Source organism: Panthera pardus, unplaced genomic scaffold (genome assembly GCF_024362965.1).
Source record: "Panthera pardus isolate Hobbes unplaced genomic scaffold, ASM2436296v1 HiC_scaffold_6, whole genome shotgun sequence".
In the NCBI taxonomy this organism is placed as follows: Eukaryota; Metazoa; Chordata; class Mammalia; order Carnivora; family Felidae; genus Panthera; species Panthera pardus.
In genome coordinates, this window is record NW_026526991.1 from 45,787,814 (window position 1) to 45,811,868 (window position 24,055).

General features: G+C 41.2%; 1 protein-coding gene across 3 annotated transcripts in view; it reads right to left on the reverse strand.

Annotated features, from left to right (window-relative positions):
- The window catches only part of LGR5 (leucine rich repeat containing G protein-coupled receptor 5), a 128,922-nt gene that overhangs the window by 21,328 nt on the left and 83,539 nt on the right, over positions 1–24,055 (reverse strand). For all 3 annotated transcript variants that reach the window (XM_019455106.2, XM_019455104.2, XM_019455103.2), the window contains 4 exons: positions 23,754–23,825; positions 6,203–6,418; positions 4,224–4,295; positions 1,307–1,375 (listed from right to left, as the gene is read on the reverse strand). In XM_019455106.2, coding sequence (XP_019310651.2) covers positions 1,307–1,375; positions 4,224–4,295; positions 6,203–6,418; positions 23,754–23,825 — 429 coding nt within the window. The remainder of the gene's footprint in view (positions 1–1,306; positions 1,376–4,223; positions 4,296–6,202; positions 6,419–23,753; positions 23,826–24,055) is intronic.

Genomic DNA, 24,055 nt, shown 5'->3' on the forward strand with positions numbered 1-24,055 from the left:
GAGAGAGGAAACCATCTTTGGAGAGGGGATTATGATCACTCCTTCTGACCCCATTTGAAGCTAGGAGAAGAGAAAATTGACTTAAGCTGCTGTGAAGCAGAGATTTAAGTAATCTCCTTATGAGGGCAAAATTTCCTGAGCTGAGGGAAGGTGCTCAGTGAGTGTGTAATAACAAATTGACTCTCCTCTGTCGGTGCTAATGTTGTCTGAATGGCAGAGGGGCAGAGTCAATGATCTCTGGGTCCCATGTGGGCCGGTGGCTGGATAAGGTGAGTGACAGTCTTTGGGTTGCCTAAGCAGAGACCACGATGACTTCCCGGTTCAGCCACACGTGGGGTTCCTGAGGGAGAACCCCCTCCTAAAGGCTTTTTCTTACAAACAAGCCCTGTTGTCTGCCTCCTTTAGCTGTGTGTCTTATTTCTCTCAGCCAAGAGGATAGGCTCTATGTTTATTTTTCTTTCCAAATATTGGAACATTCCTTTCATACATTATTCATATTTTTAGGTACAAAGAAAAGGCAATTAAATTTTAGTACATAAAAGACAATATATGCAACCTAGGAGCTGAAAGTTAGCTTTACCTTAGTAAAATTGTAAGTTTTTAAAAATTAAATATGACTCACAGAGTATTTAAAGAATATGAAATAATGTATGTGAAAGCATCTAGCATAGTACTAGGCACATGCATTTGATTTCTCTAGTCCTAGACTTATGCAGCCTAGAGAAGTTTGTTTTTCAAAATGCTTGGCAAATAACTGAATTCCATAGCAATTTTCTATAAATCTATGAAGTATATAAATGTTGGGGAAATATAGCTTAGGAAAAGAGTATGATTTAGAGAACTATGTATATTTTTTTTAATATACACATATTAGAGAAATCCATTATAAATTTAAAAAAGACTATCTGATGGTAGAGTAAATTAAAATATATTACAGGTTTACTTAACCATTATTTATACAAACTTATTTATTTGTTTAAATGTTTATTTATTTATTTTGAGAGAGAGAGAGAGAGAGAGAGAGAGAGAGTGGGGGAGGGGCAGAAAGAGAGTGGGAGAGAGAAAATCCCAAGCAGGCTCCACACTCAGCATGGAGCCCAACTTGGGGCTTGATCTCAAGACTGCAAGATCACTACCTGAGCTGATATCAAGAGTCAGATGCTTAACCGACTGAGCCACCTAGGTGCCCCTATACAAGCTTTTAAAAATCTTCTAGTCAGTCACACTATGTACAATAATGAAACATATTTTAAAGTGAATTCACAAAGAATAGAATTCTCCCATTAAATCTGTCCTAAATACTTACAGTTCTTTAAGGTTGGAGAGTGTCCTGATGGCAGTGGGAAATTCATCAAGATTATTATAATTTAAATCTCTGAAAATAAGTAAATAGTATTTTCAGTTTCTCATTTAAAAATTCGAATATACTACTTATACAGAGAAAGTTAACATGCCGTCCAATGGGGCAGGATCACTGATAAAAGTTCTCATTCCTTCTCTTTATGGAAAGAGATTTTCTTGGCTTGCTGACCAGTATGTGCATTAAAATTGGTCATCACACTGATCATGAGACATTTCAGAGTCAAGTCTCAGTGGCACAGAGGCATTTAAAAAAAGGGAGGGACAGATGACAGTGTTAACGTTCAAGTAAAAGGGACGTTTGGCCAGGTGTTGGCTGCTTGCTGATGTAGCCGTTCACCTGAACCCGGCTCACTAAGCTGCCCGCTTGTGTGTGCTCTCGTCCTGGCTCCTGAATCACATCTCCTTTCTTGTTCCCACCTACACCCTCTGACCTACCCCCTGCGTTTCAGAGTCTCGCCTGAGAGGGCATTTTGGAGAGCTGCTTTGTCCCTGACTCCTGATGAGTCCATGTGTCTCTCCCAGGCTGAGGTCCAGGATGATAGCCTGCTTCTGGAGAGGTTTATGTGGTACTGGGTACTCTCAGGAAGGGCATCGGGTCTAGAGTTTCTTCAGGGTCACAAATAATGATTCAGATCAGAAGTATGTTTTCCTTGGTCTGTGAGGCAGAGCTCTATGTTATCCTTCAGGCACAGAGATGGAATGGCCAAACAATTTTGAAACATTAATTTCTCGATCTGTTATGACACAAATGGCTTTTCAATTCCATTACTCACAAGCGCTTTATAGACTTACTCCACCTTATGCCTACAGCTTCGTATGAAAAAGTAATTGCCTCCTAGTCTCTGGGAATGTCAGATTTCCCAGATGACGCAGAAAAACCTTTTGGTCAGGCAATCAGATGTGGTTAGATCTTCCTCTATGGAGAAGAATTGCTTTTTAATTTTAAGAGAGATAATTTGACCGAGTTAAACATGAATCAGGATTCCTACTTGTCTGGCACAAACCATCCTTAAGCTATACTGCAGGCAGGAAACTCGTGTCTTTTGTGGACATAAATTTTCTTCCTGTTTGTAAATCTCTCCAGATGCTCTGTTTTGATTAAACGAGGACTGGGTCCTTATAAATTACTTGGGTTTCTAGTGAGGGAAAGGAAGAGGTTGGGAGTAACCAATTTACTGATCCTCTGTAGCCCTGGGCAAGGGGAGGGGAGGGGAGGGGGAGAATGAGACTCATATGAATTTGCCCAGAAATGCTTTACTCTTTACATGAAATCCAAGGTCTTCATCTCAAATGTGGGCGGGGGGAATAAAGGAGACACTATTTATGGAAACACCCTTCAAAGCCAATACTGTTTTTTGTTCCTCCTCTGTTGGAAAGGACTGGAAGGTGCTTTGCATTGCTAAGATATCATGCCCAGCCCTGTGTGGATAAGGGAGAAATTCTAATTTTACCAAGCAGCTCATGGGAATGGCTTGCTTATGCCATAAAATTGACTTCAAAGTCCTGGGTAAGTTCATCTTTGGCATCTCCTTATGAGGATGGTTCCTCTCTTCTAAGAGGAGGCACAGGGTGATTTAAGTAACCCTGGAAAGAGAGCGTGAGCACTCATTGACCTGGAGAAGACCACTAACAACAGATGGTCCCTCAGGAAATCACCAGACCCAGACCTGGTTCGAAGCTAAACCGACCATGTACGAATGCTAAGCTCTGTATTCAAATAAATAATGGGCTCCAAGGCCACAGAAGAGATGGTCTTTGGTATCTCTTGGGTCAGAGCCAACATTGTAGATTCAGGCCCTGTGTGACTTACTGTATTTGAATATTAAAAATATGGGAGTGAGAGGGGGCACAAATGGAAGCATGCCCTTTCTTCCAGAACACTCAGGACCCTCACTGCCTGTCACCTTACCCTCATTATACCTCTCTCAGCTAGGGCAATGAGTAGCAGCTCTTCCCCTGGGAAACGGCTGGAGCCTGGTGAGGTCAATGAGAATTCTTCTCACCGTGCCTCTGGGAAAGGCTCTTGGCGGTCAGCTGGCTGGACTCTATTTTTATTATAGGTACCAATTCAGAACTGAACTTTTGACCTATTCTTTGGAAGCAGTGTATACTGGTAAGCATGGACTTCAGACTCAAACTAGGGAAGAAGCAAATCCCAGCTATGCTACTGACTAGATATGTCATGTTCGTAAAATAACTTAACCTGACTAGAGCAGAAAGTGGGACAGTGATGGCTGCTCTCCTCAGATGGCTGTTAAATGAAACAATGTGTGCCAACATGCAGTGCAATATTTGGTTATAGATATGCCCAAGAAATGGTAGCTGTTATTATTTTTTAGTTTTTTGAATTGCTTTAGTGTGAACCTTTGTGGTTTGTTAATGAGACACCTGTTCATCTCAGATTAGAGAGTCCTGGCATTTGCCTGGTCGGTGTCCTCTCATTGGGGGCAGTGGTGGCGGGGGCGCGGAGCAGGGAGTGCAGGCTAGACTCATGAATAGTGAGCCTGAGTGACAGTATAGAATTGATCCTTGACACAGAGTACACATTCCTAAGCAAACAGTCACTGCTCAGTAGAGAACATCTCATTTAGTTTATAATGATTCTAACTCATTTACCACTCTTGTTAGATTAAAATAAAATATCAGTTTTATTGCTTAGCTCTGTGTGTGTGTGTGTGTGTGTGAGTGTGTGTGTGTGTGTGTGTGTGTGTGTGTGTAAGATAAAGCTGCCGTAAATATCTGTTTAAAGCTCAGGCAATTAACCAAACCAAACAGCAAGTTTGACTTTAAGGCTATTTTGATTCCTTCAGAATACTCATGAAAACACTGAAAAAAGGGAAACAAATAAAAGGTCAACTCACAAAGTCTCTAGGCTGTGGAGCCCATCAAAGCATTTCTTTCCCAGGGAGTGAATTCTATTATTATGGAGATGCCTGCAGAAGAACATTACAGACACAGTCAGGAAGGCATGCTGCACAGGGAAACTTAGGCACAGCATTCAGATTGATTAAATCCAAAGAAACTTAGAGTAAAGAACGCACTAATTATATATAAGAAATGCTTTGTTTAACTTTGTTGTTTTTTTTAAAAGGTCTATATGACCCATCCGCTCTTACCATAGATGATTATATACCCGAGAATTTAATAGGCAATGACAGTTTTATCTTTTGGGTTTGAGATATCAGGGAGTGTATAATACTATGGGCAACATGCTGATAAAAGGAAGTTCAGGTTGTTAACACGGCTTTGGGATGTAGGATGTTAAGCAGAGATTCTGACCATCTTTGGCAAATGAAGGATGGAAGGAAGCATTTGAAGCATATTTTCTAGCAAAGCTCCTGGCTTATAATGTCTACATTCCCAGGGTGGGGCCACAGGTTAACAGGCAACAACAATTTTAGCCACAGAGAATGGTGATCAGATTTTTTTTGGCTGCCCAGGGAGATTAGTTATCTCGACGCAGTATTAGTGTGTACAATTATCATCTTTGGCTCAATGGTAAGTCAGTTAAGTCAGGGCCAGTGAGAGCAGCTGTGTACATAACTGAAAACTGGACCAAGTCCCAAAGGGATTTTTGGAAAATGGGCTTAAGGAGAACGGGGTGAAAAAGAATGGGTGGATCTCTTGTAAACCCATTCCCTCAGGGGGAGGAAAAAATTAAAGCACATACCCAGCCTCTGGTGGGTCGGTAGCATCATCTTTATATGTGAGAGTCCGTATAGAAATTTGTGAATATCACCCCAAACTTGTTATCCTCTTAGACTAAGATTTTTATTCTAATAAGTACATGTTGGTTTCATGTGACATTTACTGACAATCTTCCACATACAACACATGCGGAAAGGAGTAAGAAGCTGGCCAGCCCTCAAAGGAAGATGTACTACAATACAAGGGAGACGGGTAATCAAGAAAACTGGAATAATGGAAGGCAGTGGCAGGCCGGGGGCGGGTGTGGAGCAAAGGGAAGAAACAGGGCAGAAGAAGCCCTCTTCAGTTCCTACGCACACTGATCTTACAGCCTTTTGAGCAGCTGCTGTCTTCCTCTATCAGCCTTGAGGGACCATTATATTACCGGGGACATATCGCTACACTCTTAAAAAAAATTTTTTTTTAATGGTTTTATTTATTTTTGAGACAGAGAGAGACAGAGCATGAGCAGGGGAGGGGCAGAGAGAGAGGGGGACACAAAATCTGAACCAGGCTCCAGGCTCTGAGGTGTCAGCACAGACACCGAACTCACAGACTGTGAGATCATGCCCTGAGCTGAAGTTGGTTTTTTAAAAAAAAATTTTTTTTAATGATTTTATATATCACTACACTCTTAAAGAAGACTGATTATTTTTCAAATGTACTCGAGAATCATTTTGGTTTACTTAGGGAAATCTAGACTCATCAGGAAGAAAGCCCCACAAACGCACAGCTCTCTGTCAGTGGTTTGTTGTTACTTCTCTCCCCCCTGGTAGGGGTTCAAAAAATATTAAGTAATAAAGGTATATTTCAGTTTGACCTGAATAATAAACTATTACCAGAAATAAGGAGTTTTTATTAACTTCAGTCACTGGACTAACTGTACAGCGTGAGGATTGCCTGAACAATATTCATCGGCTTCCCGAAGACACAGGTCATAGTTTACCTTTGCCTTGCAGTGCTTGGCACTTAGCAGGTGCTTGCTAAAAGCTGTTGAATTCTTTTATACAATTAGAACATTTGTGAGTCATTTTGGGGAGGGGTTCAGGGGGTTTTCCTCCCTGAAAATGTCCCTATTCAAGGTTTGAAAGACTGGCACTTGAAGGCCAAAGTTAAAAAGTATAAAAGGGGGGCGGGGAATCAATAAACTTACAGAACTACCAAGCTGGAGAGGTTTCCAAAGGCATAGTCTGGTATGTGGTGTATTTTGTTCAGGGCCAAAGTCATGGCCTGCAGTGCTGATAAACTTCTGAAAGCCTGGACAGGGATTTCTGTCAGGGCGTTGTCATCCAGCCACAAGTGCCTCAAGGAATGCAGGCCACTGAAACAGCTCGGGGGGACGTAGCTGATGTGGTTAGCATCCAGACGCCTGGGGAAGAAAGCAAGCAAGAAGGTAAAGAGGGCAAAACCGGGCCAGAAGATCTGCCTTGCAGGAAAACTCTCAATATGCTGTTGAACCTGAGTGAAGCAGGGCTCGGGCCCCCAGGATGCCCTGACATCTGGAACGTCTTGCTCTCCTGGTAGGCTGTCCTCACTCATGAGTACAACCATGCCTTCTTAGGTCTGCTGGGCCATAAAATTCCACGGAGCTATGATTCCCTTCCAGGCTTGTGGGTAACATGCCTTCAGGCATGAAAGTGGCCTCCCCTGAGGTATAGACTTTCAGTGTGATGATCTTTTAGTTTTCCTTTCTGACACCAGGAGAAAGACACCCTTTCTCTTCCCCCTCACCCGGAGCCAAATCCGTGCCTTTGCTTTCTCTGGAGTGTTTCAAACATATGAAACATACTATTCTATTAATTTGCTCATTGAGCTCTGGGAAAAGATCATTTCAGTATTGGAAAAGAACGGAGTAATTTTTAATGGCTGTTGGAGATACGCCTTGGGGAGGGAAGAGGCAGCCTTTATTTTTTTCCTAGTACAATGCCGAAAAGCCTAAAAACTGCTGGCTTTCTTGCTCATTTAACCATTTGCATTGGGCAGATATTTGTTTTTCCTGACATTTTAAATGAATAGTAAAATTAGCAGCTGTCCCAGGTTTTGCTTCTTTCTTCTACACAGCATTTTTTTTTTTTTTTTAATGGGGAACTACATCTAAATATAGATCTGGTTAATGAGCTATTGCAGCTTCTGAGCCAGCAGAGGGAGTGCAATGCATTTGTTTCGCCCCTGCCCAACAGAAACAGAGGCCGTGATGACAATGCCTGAGCTTTTCTTATTGGAAATTGAAATTTCCTGTAAGGTGCACGAACAAGAGAACCACCATCACCCAGCAATGCTTCCGATGGCTCTCTCTCATTTTTCTCATCCGTTCTTAAGGCTCACACATTTGTTTCCAAAGCTAGGATTAAAAAAAAGAATAAGAGGAGTTGCATTTTAAGTAGTCCATGTATTAGGGAGGATTAGAAAATCACGCATGGATTTTGAAAAATGTTTTAGGAAGCATTTAAGACTAAACAGATGCAGGAAGCGCACCAGGATCATGAAATAATCCCTTGCAAACCAAATTTAAACAATTTAGAAACAGAATTCTCTGTGGTAGGGAGCTAATCTCTTTGGAAAGCGGCTTCCTCACTTTTGGTCACATAAGTCACTTCACTTGTCCTCTAGCTCCTACCTCTACTGACCGAATGGGAACAAGTGATGGACCAAGAAGGCCCTGGACCAAGTTTTGAGAATAACTGAGATCAGGTCACATGGAATGAATTTGAAGAGTTCGGTGTCACGGCCCACTCATAATTACATTTCCAGGAGGGCAACAATTACTGCAGGCAGCAGAAACACAGGTTCCAAATAAATATCTCCAGGTTCTATCAATGGGGAACCAGAAATGTTTAGGAAAACTCAACACTGCCTCTTCCCCCTTTCTCCGGTGATGACATGTCTGGCCCAGGTTCAAATAAGGTATACTTTTCGTCGGGGGTAAGGAAGTGATTGTTTTTATTTAACCAGAAGCAAAGCACATATGTAAACTCTTTGTAACGATTAAAGAAAGAAGACTTTATTGAAATAACATGAGCTTCCGCGTTTCAGGTGACATATTGTCTGATAATTGCCAGTGGCTTATGCATTAGATATCAACAAGTGGCTTCCAAGAGTCTTGAAGATGAGTCATCTTAAGGTTCAGTGCAAACGTCCACATACCTTTACGGAAAAGGCTCTCTCAGCATTGAGTCACAGGCTTGTCTTCGATATTTAAATTACTGTTAATGCTCCTGCTAGAACTTGAAGTGACCTTGGTCTCAGTTTTCAATGTCAATAAGCCCATTTCTCTGGATAAATGCCTTTAATGAATCACCCCCCACCCCGCCCCCGAAAAAGGAATGTAATCTGCCTCCATGCTGTAATCTTAGAGCAATTTACTATCCGTAATGAACTGAGTAAGGCAGGGGCAATTCTGCCCAGTCCTAACACTTCACATACTAATACTCCCAGACCCCACACTCGGATATCCTGAGCGTAGCACTAAAACGTTTCTCTGCCTCAATAGTCTCTTCATGTAAGAAGCTCCCAATAAACCACACTCCCTCTGAACGCAGTGTTTTGAAGTCCATGTCCACCTGGCCTCAGTGGTCCAAACCTAATCCAGAGAGTGGTATATTGTTCACAGTCAGAGGCCTTATCTGATTTAATCTTAACAGAAGATCCTAAGGCTGGAGTATGGAATTAATTATCCAGCCACTCATACAGGTGTTTCTCACAGAACAAGGTTAAGACTGTGGGCCAAGCAGCTGGCAGGGCACAAGTTGTGCCTATTCACTGAGTAAACAAAGAGCTCATATTATGTCAGTCTGGTCTTTTGGGGCAGCTGGCATGGTCTATGCATAGGCTTGGAAAATGTCATATTTAAGTAGTGCTGTATAAGAAAAACATCACTACAGAGAACACAAAAACACACATAAAAATGTGGTTTTATGATATTGTCAGGAGCAACAAAAACAACTGCATTATATAGCTCCACTTTTTAAGTGTTTCTCTTTTTGAATGTGTATTTGAGAGACAGAGAGAGAGAGAGAGAGAGAGAGAGAGAGAATGTGAGTGGGGGAGGGGCAGAGAGAGACGGGGTCAGAGGATCGGAAGTGGGCTCTGCCCAGACAGCAGCGAGCCCGATGTCGGGCTCAAACTCAAGAACTGTGAGATCATCGCCTGACCTGAGCTGAAGTCGGGCATTCAACTGACTGAGCCACCCAGGCACCCTTTAAATGTTTCTTTTTTTTTTTTTTTAATGTTTATTTATTTTTGAGAAGGGGGGAAGGGCAGAGAGAGAGAGAGAGAGAGAGAGTCTGAAGCGGGCTCTGTGCTGAGAGCAGAGAGCACAATGTGGGGCTCGAACTCACAAACCATGAGATCATGACATGAGCTGAAGTCGGATGCTCAACCAACTGAGCCACCCAGGGGCCCTACCCCTTTAGTGTTTCTTTATTATCATTTCCATTTCATGCAAATCATAAAGGGTGTGTGTGTGTGTGTGTGCGCGTGTAGGCAGCTTAGAATCTGAATTTGGGATGAGAAATCTTAGATCTAAGCCAGTATATACATAGTAGCTGTGTGATCATGGCCAAGTCAACAGATCTCAGCCTTCACACCCATAAAATGGGGGTAACACCCCTCTCTTTTATAAGATTGCTTTATGATGAAGGAAGGGGTATGACACAGCTTTGTAAATTGTAATTCTCCTTAAGGATTTTAAATTATTATTACTTGAGCCTGGTTAACAGTTTGTGTTTTTGTTTTATGACCATGGAAACCATTCAGAGTAAAAGAGGTGAACTCAAATTTTGCCTTAGTCAAAAGTTGGTTAAAAGGAGTACTGCACTGTCAGTGAATTTTGATCCTGAAAAATGCTACTTTTTTTATCTTCCATAACAAATAATTAAGAGGTATCTGCAATTAGACTTAATAGAAGTTATCCTCATTTTTTGGTCTTCAGTATTACAATTACATGCGTGTGCATGCACATGTGTATGTGCGCACGTGTAATCACAAAGGGCCAATCGTTTTGTTCCTGATACATTACTGACTAGAACATCTTCACTCCAAAGGCAAAGGAGAAGTGGTGACATGTGATAGCACATTCTCAGAGACAATTCCTAGCAATGATCTTGACACTTAAGTATCTATCAGCAATGTGACACAGGTAGCACAGAACCTGGATGCAGACAGCTGTAGCCAAACAAACACTTTAACAATGGGAATGGCCTGACTATCTTTCAGACAAGTAAAACTTCTTAATTATGATCTTGAAATGCATTCAGAAAAGTAATCACTATAAGGGAAACGGCACCCATTTTATGCTCCTTATGTTACGTATAACTTACAGCAATCTGATAGATAAAATTTTACACTACTTTCTTTTTTTTTTTAAAGTTTTATTTATTTATTTTTGAGAGATAGCATGAGCAGGGGAGGGGCAGAGAGAGAGGAGGAGAGAGAATACCAAGCAGGCTCTACACTGTCAGCGCAGAGCCTGATGTGGAGCTTGAACTCACAAACTGCAAGATCATGACCTGAGCCAACATCAACAGTCTGAAGCTTAACCAACTGAGCCATCCAGGTGCCCCTACGCTACTTTTTATGTCAAACAACTAGTTACTTAATAGACATATGGTAAACTGGAAAGGGCACTGAATTAGAAAAATTAAGACAAATTGAATCAAGACTCTGTCAGTTATTAATTTTGATATTTGGGGGCACACTGATTAATTTCTCTGAGGGTCAACTTTCATATCTGTAAAGCAGAATCATAACAGGTCACAGAATTGCCATGGGAATTAGAGAAAACATATGTGGAAGTGTTTTGTAAACAGTGAAGCACTCTACAAATGTTAGGTGTTATTATTTGAGAAAAATTTTCACATTTAGGAAGTGCTTCCCCTTCCTCTAAAAGTTTCTTTAACTTATCCTTTGTAATTTCAAATCTCTCTAAAGGAGACTGACATTTTGGGGGGTCATATGGGCTGGCGGGACTGCTGATTTTCCACTCACCATAATCCTTCACATGTAAATTCAGTAGCTACACTGCATGTTTGGATTAAAGTTGTAGGTAGCCTCCCAACACAGAGAAAAGAAGATGCACGCATCTTCTGTGTTAGGCCAGCAAACGTCCAAAAAGGCTCACAAGGCTAACATGGCTGAGGAAAACGAGGACATCATCTGGTGCATGAACATAATTTTCATCAAGTATGAGTCTTGGCAGTGTTACTTAGAGAACTACAACCGATGAGAAATGGTTCTGTCATGACTTTGGGGCATATGTTGCAATAACTCCCTCTCTGGAGGGAGGGCTTGAGGTTGGAGGACTCCATAACTACCAAATGGATTCTGCTGTGCAAACTGCTTGGCCAAGGGGACTGTCCCTCGTGGATCTGGATTTGTCTCTCCTCACCACTGGGACCTTGTCAGGATCATCCAGATCCTGACTGGCTTCAATACTCTTGAGTGTCCAAGGTAAGCACTTAGAGTCTGGATAACTACTTTCAGAAGATTTCTGGGTTATCTACCTATGAGCAATGTCCCATTGTCTTCCAAATAATCTGCAGAATCTACATCAAAATGTTTCTCTGGGGTGGGCAGCTATACTGTCTCCTGACTGGCTACCTCATGTGCTGTGGAAAGATCGTTCTGATAGCACTGTGCAGATGGACTGGTGGGAAAGTAAGTGACCAAGGCAGTTGTAGTCATGAGGGTGAGAAAAGACGAGGGCCTGAAAGAAGTATGGAGATGGACAGGAAGGCCTGGTGGGAGGATTGCTAAATAAGTGGGCTCAACAGAATGTGGTGACTTGTCAGCTGTGGCCACAGGGGGAGGCAAGAAAGCTACTGTGACTCCATGTTCCATTCTGGGCAACTGAGCGGATGGAGACCATGCAAGAGCGGGGATGAATGTCATCCAGTATTATGTAAACTAAAAATAAAACAAAACTGCATGTTACCTGTGAATGCAGTTCTATAATATCAGTGTATCCTATGTGATGAAGACTTAGAAGGTAACAAGCAAAAAAATCACTTATGTCAGGCACTGGCCAAAAAACCCCCAACTCACTTTATTGTCTTCTGTCTAAAGTTTTTTTCCATAATATTTTCATGTATAAAACCTTAGTTTTATAAGTTTTCTCTTTCAAAAGAAACATTTGGCCAATCTGTTCCATACTCCTGGAAAGAATTTTTGATTTATAAATGGCATTATTGTACGGATTATAGAAGCTATGAGATCATTCTTGCTATTGTTTTTCCAGAAAAAGGACCTTTACATAGATCTCAAATATGGTACCTTGCCAGTGTATCACACAGGCTTATATCTCTGTTTGAGAATGTCTTTGATAAGACATTAACTACAAGGAAGAAAGCGTTAGTCAAAAGATAAGCCATAGATCTTGGCTAATTCCATATCTGACATGACTGTAATGATGTCAATTATTAACATAGATGACTTGAGAAAAAAGAAGTCAAAGGTGTGAAGAATATTGCAGCTGCAGGTAGAGTATAGTTCCTGGGGATTCTTCCAGTGAACAGAATTACGAAGCATAGCATTTTCTGGCACAAGAACAGACACTCAGATCAATGGAACAGAATAGAGAACCCAAAAATGGACCCACAAAAGTATGGCCAACTAATCTTTGACAAAGCAGGAAAGAATATTCAATGGAATGAAAACCGTCTCTTCAGCAAGTGGTGCTGGGAAAACTGGGCAGCGACATGCAGAAAAATGAACCTGGACCACATTCTGACACCGTATGCAAAAATAAACTCAAAATAGATGAAAGACCTAAATGTAAGACAGGAAGCCATCAAAATCCTCGAAGAGAAGGCAGGGAAAACCCTCTTTGACCTTGGCCGCAGCAACTTCCTACTCAACACATCTCCGGAGGCAAGGAAAACAAAAGCAAAAATGAACTATTGGGACCTCATCAAAATAAAAAGCTTCTGCACAGTGAAGGAAACAATCAGCAAAACTAAAAGGCAACCGACGGAATGGGAGAAGATATTTGCAAACGACGTATGAGATAAAGGGTTAGTTAGTATCCAAAATCTATAAAGAACTTATCAAACTCAACACCCAAAAAACCAATAATCCAGTGAAGAAATGGGCAAAAGACATGAATAGACACATCTCCAAAGAAGACATCCAGATGGCCAACCGACACATGAAAAAATGCGCAATATCACTCATCATCAGGGAAATACAAATCAAAGCCCCAATGAGATACCACCTCACCAGTCAGAATGGCTAACATTAACAACTCAGGCAACAACAGATGTTGACGAGGATATGGAGAAAGAGGATCTCTTTGGCACTGCTGGTGGGAATGCAAACTGGTGCAGCCACTCTGGAAAACAGTATGGAGGTTCCTCAAGAAACTAAAAATAGAACTAGCCTATGACCCAGCAATTGCACTACTAGGTATTTATCTACAGGATACAGGTGTGCTGTTTCGAACGGGCACATGCACCCCAATATTTATAGCAGCACTATCAACAATAGCCAAAGTATGGAAAGAGCCCAAATGTCCACTGACAGATGAATGGATAAAGAAGATGTGGTATATATATATATAATGGAGTATTACTCGGCAATCAAAAAGAATGAAATCTTGCCATTTGCAACAACATGGATGGAACTAGAGGGTATTGTGCTAAGTGAAATTAGTCAGTCAGAGAAAGACAAATATATGACTTCACTCATATGAGGACTTTAAGAGACAAAACAGATGAACATAAAGGAAGGGAAGCAAAAATAATATAAAAACAGGGAGGGGACAACTTAAGGAGGGGGACAACTTAAGAGACTCTTAAATATGGAGAACAAACAGGGTTACTGGAGGAGGTGTGGGAGAGGGGATGGGCTAAATGGGTAAAGGGCATTAAGGAATCTACTCCTGAAATCATTGCTGCACTATATGCTAACTTGGGTGTAAATTAAAAAAAATAGATTAAATAAAAATTGAAAAATATAAAAATAAATAAAAAATTTAAAAAATATATTAAAAAGAAGCCGAAGCATAGCATTTTCATCACTGACATTTCTATTTTATATTTGGATGAGCATTTTTTTCTTTGTAAGTTAAAAAAAATGACAAACTCACTTATACATACATTTGTACATTTTGTGAGGCCATTTTGAATAATTCATGAATAGTCAAAAGAGCATAATCATTTAGTTCATTTATAACATTTTAAGAAATGAAAGCATTTCCCATTATTATCTTACTTTGCTATGAAATGAGAGTTATAGATTTCCAAGCTTGTATAGAATACAATTTGACAAGGTCTCTAAAATATTTATTACAGTGAAATTTACTGCCTGGAAATTTTATTGCACCAAAACCAGTGGATCACTGGAATTGAATTTGTCAGATCATTATAATAATACTATTGGGATACAATTTTATCTATATGAACTCTTACGGACTGAAGTAATGCTGATTTATATGAATTCTTCATAATAATGAGTCATTTTTATTGTTATTTATTGTTATTTAATATTGACGGAGTAACCACAATGTGGGATTCTACCTTTTAATGAAATTTCCCATTTATATCCTAGGAAGACATTGAGCGTATGAATTTATATAATGGGAATTTCTGCTTCTACCTTTCTGTTCTCCATCTTATTCATTGGTAAACTTAATGCAAACCAGGAAGAAAAATGATCTCTTTAAACTTACTTCTGAAAAGGTAAAAAAGTTTTTTCATCTCTGCAGCTTGGGGAGAGATAAAACCGACAGGCTCACTGAAGAGCAATAATTTAGAGACTAGTCGGTTGGCTTGACTAACAGCTAGATGAAGTGCCTAACAGAACCAAACCTGTCTTTCTGGCATTATTGGAGAGTGCATGACTCCAGTGAGAAATATCTTAGAGTCAATTTACAGTATGTTGCTCCCTTTCTCAGAGGTCATTGCTGCTGTGAATTTTGTAACGAGGAGACGAGTAACACAAGCATTGACTTCTCCAGTTTCATTTTTCTCCATAGAAAACAAAGACTTTTTTGGGGGTGGGGGGATCAAGGGCCCCATTAGTCTCTCGGGTACCATCATGGTTTGAAATCTGGGGGTCCTTTTTGAATCTTCCATTGCCTTCCAGCCAATCATTCACCAAGTCCTCTCCATTTATCTTTATCTCCAAAACTCTCCACTTCCACTGTCTAGTTAAGTCTCTTATCTCTTAACACCTGCATTACTGCAACAGTCTCTGAGCTGGGCCTTTTGCCTTTGATCTCTTATCTCTTCAATTAATCCTGTAGGCTGCTGCCAGATTAATCTCCCTCAAACCATGCTCTATGTCATTCCCCTGTTAGGAATCCATGGTTCTGCCACATTACCGTCCCTTCAAACCCAAACTTCCCATCTGATATTCAAAGTTCACCATCCGCCTTCACTGGCCACGCTATTCTCCTATTTCTCTGTCCTAGTCAACTTGTCCCTATTTAGCTCCCTCCCACAGTACTTCTGAGCCTTGTATTCATAAGCATCCCCTACTTCCTGCCTATTCGAACCTCATCAACCCTCCAAGACTTAGCATTATGGTTCTTCCCCAAACCCTACACTTTAAAAAAAAAATTATTAAAAAAAATTTTTTAACGTTAATTTTTGAGACAGAGAGAGACAGAGCATGAACAGGAGAGAGTCAGAGAGAGGGAGACACAGAATCTGAAATAGGCTCTGGGCTCTGAGCTGTCAGCACAGAGCCCGAAGCGGGGCTCAAACTCCCAGACTGTGAGATCATGACCCGAGGAAGTTGGCTGCCTAACCGACTGAGCCACCCAGGGGCCCTTAAAAAAGACATTATTAAAGTATAGTTGACAGACAGTGTTATTAGGTGTCGCTCAGTGCTCACCACGGTAAGGGTAGTCACCAACTGTCACCATACTAGTGTCATTATGACATTACTGATTGCATTCCCTATACTGTACTTTTCATCTCTGTGACTTATTTATTTTATAACTGCAAGTTTGCCCCTCTTCATCTCCTTCACCTACTTTGCTTATCCCCTCCCACCCCACTCCCACCTGCCCTCTGGCAACCACTGGTTTGCCTTGAGGCCTGGAATTCTTTAAGTGGAGAGTCCTCAGCTAAGACAATAGAAAGCTAAATCTTGTAGACAGATCAACTCCAAAATCCCTGAAGGAACCACTGGGGTCCAACTCTCAGTTTAGGAAGGGCAGATAGAAAAAACCAGGCACAGAGATAAGAGTTTGGAGCCAGAGATATCAGGGAATGTGGGCTACAGTCAAACTGGGAGAGATGAGCTGATCCCAAGCAGATGTTTAGGACATCACTTAGGGTTTGAGGCTTTAGTTCAGTTCAATAAATATTTCTGGAGTGTGCGTTTTTGCAGGTACTGTTCCTGGTGCTTGAGATCTAACAGTAAGTAAACCAGGCAGACATGAGCCTGTTTTCTAAGCGTGTTGATCCAACCTTTATGCAGCATGTTTCCTAAAGTGTAGTCAGACAACCAAATCGTTACAAGGAGGTGTTAGGTGAAGGCAAATGCATGGTAGGAGGGTCTAACCTAAATTTCACTCTTTTTTGAGATCCAGATCTGGATTTTGGGCTGTCTTTGTGACATTTCTACTCTGTTGTTCCTCCACAAACACACACGTTCAAGACCAAACTCATTATCGTTCGCCTCCATTGTCCCCAAACATAGCTTTTTGCCGGTGTTTCCTGTTCTCAGTGATGGGCTTCCTTAAGCACATGGTTATAAACCAGAAATTTAGGAATCATCCTGACATCTCTTACTCCATCGTTCTTCATCGCCGGTTCCTTACCAAACACCGGTAATTTCATCTAAATAGTTCTCAAATCCATTTCCCCTTCACCATCTCCACTGCCCCCATCCTGACAAAGTTCTCCTTTCTCTCCTAGACTATTTCAGTAACACAGATCAAATCATGCCCTTCCCTGCCTTTTATCCGCCAGTGGATTCCCATTGACTTCACAATAAAGGCTAAAATCCTTGGCATGTCCCAAATGGCTTTCAAGGTGTCTGACCCCACCTGTCTCACTAAGCTCTTCTTGCACAAGAAGAGCTTAGTGACACAGGACTCTTCCTGCTTCAGCCACGAGGAGCTTGTTTCTGCTTCTTCATGTACTAGCTTCGCCTCCAGCCACCTCCACTACAAGGCAGTGCACAAGTAGTTCCCTCTGTCTGGAATGTTCTTCCCTCCTGTCATTGTCTGATCAACTTTCACCTTTGCAATAGGGACAAGATACTCTTTTCTCACCTATAGTTTCCTTATCAGGAAAGTGGAGGCAAATTCTACCTCACAGGTACTGAGGGAACAGACAACCAAAAGCATAGGGAAACACTAAAAAAAGCAGACTGGCCCACACATTAATAATATTGTTCTCTTCTCTTCTTCAACTTATTTATTTCTGTCCTGCAGAAATTTCTTCTTTTTGTAAATTTCTTTCTTTTTGTAAACCTTCACAACATAGGTCTAGAAGTAAGATGTGATTCTGTCAAGCTCCTTTCCCTCACATTAGTGCATCCTGCTGTGTGCCCATTCTCTGAAGTAGATTTTGGAGGGAGGGGAGAGAGCGTGGTGGTAAAATGGGCAGATTTTGGTGCTAGGAAGACCAGAGTTCGTATCCCAGACTCACTTCTAGACTGACTCCATTTCAAGCCATATGACTTTGAGAAGGTCATTTAACATCTTTGAGCTTTCTGCTTCATCATCACTAAGAAAGGGGTAATCTCAGCTCCTACCTCATGTGACTCCTCCTTGTCTGAGGATGAGTGGAATGAAGAAGGTGCTTCATAAACAGCTGCTGCTGCTTTGATAACCATGTGGGTTTAAACACCCTGGGTGTTTCTGATTTTGTCCTGGCAGTGTTCCCATGCTTTATTGCTTCTTTCTTTTTTTTTTTTTTAAAGTTTATTTATTTATTTTGAGAGGGAGAAGGGCAAAGAGAGAGGATGAGAGAGAGAATCCCAAGCAGGCTCCACACTGTCAGCACAGAGTCTGACTCAGGCCTCGAACTCACGAACCGTGAGATTATGACCTGAGCCGAAATTAAGAGTCAGATGCTTAACCGACTGAGCCACCCAGGCACCCCTCTTTATGTGCCTTTTTACAAACAGTATACCTTCCATTGGTGCCATCCCTTTAGCTTCTCCGAAGAGTTTAACCCACTTCCAAAGGTAACCTTCATTTCACATCACAAGACTGAGAAAAGTGGTATTCTACTTCTCATTTATAACATCTATGTTCTCTTTTAGTTATTTACCTATCTGATGTGACTGTCACATGTACGATTTTAATCAGAGCACTGGCAGATAGACTGATGTACGAATGGTTTGTACATGGGGTCTTGCATTACGTATTCACATTTTTTTCCCATACATGATTCTGAGGACTGCGCTCCAATTTGAGTTCTCTCTTGCTATAGACACTGTGTAGAAAGGGCTTTACCTTGAAAATAGTTTTCTCCTGCTGTTTAATCGGGGAGGGAGACAAGGAAAACTTCTCATAACAATGCATTGGGTGCTGGTTTGCACGTGGTTCTATGAAATGACCTCCTAATGGTGCACTAGACAAAACCCTTGGCCTCTGGAACACCAAAGTCCACCTCCATCCCAAGACGTACTTGCTATGCTGGCACTTTGGTGAAAAAAACCAAACTAAACCAAAATTTTATTTATTGAACATGCATTTTTATTGTGTAAGCTTGTAATTTCTCTTTGTGGAGACTATTTTAGTGGGAAGAATAATGTCACTAATACTAAAACCATTGTGTGTGTGTGTGTGTGTGTGTGTGTGTGTGTGTGTTTAAACTCTTTGATCTTTTAATCTTATTCTCTTGGTTAGCTCACTCTACTTTTTTTTGTCTGCTTACACCTCCTTGTCTTTTGTTACTTCCTTCCCATTCTTTATCCAAGGTCTGAAACTGAATAGGCTCCTGGATGTTCATGGGAGAAAACTGGGGCTGGTTCTAGGCTTGCCTTATTTTCTGCCCAGCACTATGAACCCTGCCTCTCCTCCTCATCTCTTTCTCTTACTCTCTTTGAGGACTATTATCAGCAAAACCTTACCACGAAGAGTCTGGGTGACATTATTAACATTTCACAGGGCTCAGGGGCAGAGGAGTCGGTAGCCCTGAAGCTGCTATCACAAGATGCACAGGCTGATCACGTTCCAGGCAAGAATTACATGTTCTTTTTAGGTTTTAAAACAATGTCTTACACCCTGAAGATGAACACCAATTGGTGTTCTAATTGGAGACTAGAGACAATACCAAAGATATGTCTGATTCTTTTATTTTCTATGTACCAACCCAATTTGTTTCTCTAGTGGGAACTTGAAATGAAAACCAACATGTATGAAATAATACTCTGGTTAACTTGGCAAAGATGAATATGTCATTCTCTTTGATCACCTTGAACTTCACTAATGACAGTGAGATGACTGAACGTCATTGATGACTATCAACAAATGAAGTAACGATTTTTTTCCCCATAGATCGATTTTTTAGCTACAGATACAAAGGTATGAGGTCAGGGGAGGGTTAAGTTTTGAGTTTCCATCAAATCGTTGTAATCTGAACCTAGTCCTCAAATGTCTATAATGCCAAAAGTTTCTTGGTGAAATACAACTCATTGTGAGTTCTGATTACATTTCCTATTCCCTTCCAAAAAAACAGAAAGGAAATTAAGTTATATTTGATTACATTACAAAAAATCCAACTGGTGTCTGGGCAGTCATTACCATGTCAGAAGCAAACATACATATTGTACAGGGGCAGGCTCTGGGCTATTGGGCTCTGGCACATGGGCTTGACCTCTTATTCTTTAGACAAGCAATTTGTAAACATCAGGAGAGAGTTAAAAGAACACAAACGTACCTATGTGTTTTCATTATGAACAAGGCCAAATATCTTTTGTTTATGTAAAATAAATGGAAATTACATCTCTTGAAACGTGAGTACAATTTGTTGCTTCCTCACAGCAATGTGACCAATTTTAATGTATCAAGTTTCTCAAGCTATATTCAATGAAGCCAAGTCTATATGGTGGGGCAAAGTATACTGGATCTATTTCAGTACTTATCAGCCACTTGGTTGGTAGACCACTTGTCTGTGTCATAGCACAATAAAACACTTAATTTCTCAAATGTGTTGGCCATACAAATCCCCGGAGGATTTTGTTGAAATGAAGTTTTTGATTAAGTAAGTCAGAGATGAGGCCCAACATCCTGTCCTGTATATCTGGGAGGTGTTGGTGCCGTGACAAACACATTCCGATAGGAGGGTGTGCTATCCACACAGCATGTGGCCTCCTGTCTTTATCTGCCCCAGATCGTCAGTAGACTTAATAGGCAGGTATGTATGAGCTGTTTCAATTAAACACAAACAATGCAATCCCAGACTTTTATTTCATATTCCGAGTACCTTTTTAGTTCACACTGGAATGCAAAGTATGGATTATGTGATTATTTCAGGTTTGAAAATAGCTCAGGGGAATATTTGCAGAACATCTGAAGAAGTGCTGCCTGACACGAGTTTTCCCAACGTTCGGTTAAGAAGCACTTAACGGTATAATGGAACCAGTTAGAAAACACTCAGAGAGTGCAGCCTTGGGCTTTGGGCCTGTCCAGATGATTCTTCTTTGCAGCCAGGGTTGAGAAATCCCCTTTGGAGATTACAAGGCCAGGCATGTAGGGGGGTGATGCACTCACAGCTCCTGTGGAGGTTGGAGTGCAGCTTAAAGAGCGAATGTGTAAGACAAGGAAAATAACAAAGTGAAGAGAAACAGTGAATTCCAGGGACAGAAAAAAAGAGGAAACATTAGAAAAAGGGCCGAGTGATAGTCTAAAAGTTGACTATAGTTCAAGAAAAGCCGAGTGACAGAGTGGAGGCCTCCCAGGTGTGGGCAGCATGGACGATGAGGCAGGTCTCATCCTCTTTGTTACTTGTACTGATACAGAAGTGGCCTGAAAGCATGCACAATGAATGGAGACCGGAAGAGGAATGCATGTTTGCATTCATGTAATGCATTCATGTAATGCAATCATGTAATGATCACTAGTCTCAAAACTGATGCTTTCGGGGCGCCTGGGTGGCTCAGTTAAACTTCTGACTTTGGCTCAGGTCATGATCTCAGAGTTTGTGGGTTTGAGCCCCGTGTCAGGCTTTCTGCTGCGAGCACAGAGCCTGCTTCGGATCCTCTGTCCCCCTTTCTTTCTGCCCCTCCCCCACTTGCGTGCACGCACTCTCTCAAAAATGAATAAACATTTAAAAAACAAAACAAAACCTGACGGTTTCATTTTTGGAACCGCATGAAGGAAGCGGGAGAAGTACCATTAAACATCTCCAGTCTGGGACGACGGCAAAACTTTACAAGGGTTCACTGTGGCCCAAACCCACACACCCCATAGGGGCTCCTTCAGCTGGTACAATACAGTGTCTGTGCGGTTGGTGGTTAGAGTCTATGTTTATAACACTTTTTGTCCAATCTTAACTCTTGTATCAAAGCAGCACAAAAAACCATGAGAAAATGTGGCGCGGTAGCACACAGTGCCAACATTCAGCGCCTCACATGGGCTTGTCTGCGCTCCGGGCAAAGGGACCGCTGGACAAACATTACACAGTCAGCCGATAAAATTCAGCATGCACCGGGGGCCGAGTATCTATCTGGATGCGATAAACATCATACTAGAAAGTTAACCCTTGGCTTTTTCACAGGGAACACATACTTATAAGGTTTCAAACACAATTGTGTTTGTGAATCAGAAACCATAAGGCAAGAGACACCTGGTGAACAGTGAATCTCCAGACGGTAAGAAACCAAATCTGAACACCTTTATCAGGGAGGCACCGCCCAGTTCAAGTGAACAAAAGATTCATGGTTTTCTCTTTCTCAAAGAGTTCACTTTGCTGGGTGTTCTGTTTGTGATCTTCTTTCAGCTGATAGGGGCTTTTGGTTACCGACTCTTATCCTTCTATCTTCTGCCTGCCTCACAGCTGTTTAAAGTTCCTATTGGCTACTGCTATTATCTCGTTTTTCAATGCGGCCACTAGACCCCGTGCCCTGATGCAGACAACCCAACTTGAGAGTGTTTTGCCTTCTGACTGCTTCTTTCCTTCAGGAAAATGCTTGTGCAACAAAGGAGGAGTGATACTGTGATGTCATTAAGGAGCCCCTGAAAATGCAACAGACCTATCGCCATGCCACAAAGGGGCCCTTGTGGGCTTGTTTATCTATAGGCTCGTGAAAACCTAGGAAGTCACTTTGTTTGACTGGACTACAAAGCTTAAAATGGTCTCAAGCACAGATTTGCTTTCATTAAAAGAACAACCACAACAAAAAAGATCAAAGGAGGAAAGTATCATCTTCAATCTCATGTTTCTCCTCCTCTTGTATCACCTCAGTAAAAGGCATTAAACAAATGCTATGTAACTATTAACCGATGGCTTCTTTAAGATACTTTTCAACTAGAGTCTGCAATATTTACGTGCTTTTTAAATGCATCTCCCTCATCATTCCAGACCAGAAACCAGTATTTTGTTTGACAGATGAGGACTTTCAGTGTAAGTAAGATAAAAGCACATATTACACATGCATATATTGGAAATCATGCGATATATTGCGAGCACTTACACATTCTCAGGAGATGAAGATTTACTGACCACCTACTCACGGCACAGTCTTGCCAAACAGTCACTGTAAACACTTGCTTACAACCCAAGCTCTAAAACGTCCAGGTGGTATGAAAGTTCTTTTTGTGGGAAATAACTAATTTTTACTTATTCAGAGATTCTAAGTCAATGAAGAGTGGAAACTCCTGATAGAAAACTTGTATACTCAGAATAAGGAAAAATAACCCCAGTGCTGTGTATGTTCATGTGTCTGTATGTGTCTGTGTGTCAGTGGGATTGTTTGTGAGTATGTTTGTATGTTTGGGTGTGGTGATGGGGAAGCTGTGCAGTGAGACTTTAAGATATACCATTAGATCTTAGCTCACTGATTTGAGGACCCCTGATGTATATACAGAACCTTAAAGATTAAGTCATTTTAAAAATTCATTTAAATTCAAGTTAGTTAACATACGGTGTAGTCTTGGTTTCAGGAGTAGAACCCAGTGATTCATTGCTTACATATAACACCCAGTGCTCATCCTGACAACTGCCTTCCTTAATGCTCATCACCCATTTAGCCCCTCCTCCCTTCCAGCAACCCTCAGTTTGTTTTCTGTATTTAAGAGTCTCGTATGGCTTGCTTCTCTCTGTTTTCATCTTATTTTTCCTTCCCTTGACTCAGCAAAAGTTTCATTACAAGTCAGCTCAGATCATCTAGAAATGGAATAAATTGAAGATTCCAATCTTATCTAGATTTTTCTAGACAAGAGGAGAAAGCATTATTTCTGATTTGAACTCAGGAACAAAATACTACAGGAGAATGCAGGACAAGATCTTGGATCCGCAAGATTCTGTCCTGTGATACCAGCATATATAAGAGGCTTTTCACTGCAGGTGCTATGATTGAGTGTCTGACCTGAAAATCCGAACTCCAACACTGGTCCCCCCCACCCCGTATTGTTTAATGAAGATTCAAAGGGTTGTTGCCATAATGAAAAGTCTCATTCACTCACAACTTATTTAGCTAGGGTCCCCAACCAAGGAGTTGATGAAAATGGTCATTTGGACATTTCATTGCTCCTTCCCATATTGGTCCTGAGAACATTTTTCAATTTTAACTGTACTTACAGGGACTGAAGGCTTCGCAAATTCTGCAGTGCTCCCGCCGGTACCTGTCTTAGGTGATTATTCTGCAGCATACTGCACGTGAAAACAAATGAAGAAAAATGTTAAAGAAAGTTAACAGTAATCAATAACTGGCCACAGCACTGCCAGGCTCTGTTGTAAGTGTCAGGGAAACAGCAGAGCATCAGACAAAGCCTTGGCCCTTGAGGAGCTTGAATTCCTATGTGGAATGAAAGATAATTAAAAATTAATGGGTGAGTATATACCATCAGGCAAATGGTAGGTACTATGAATGAAAAACAAAA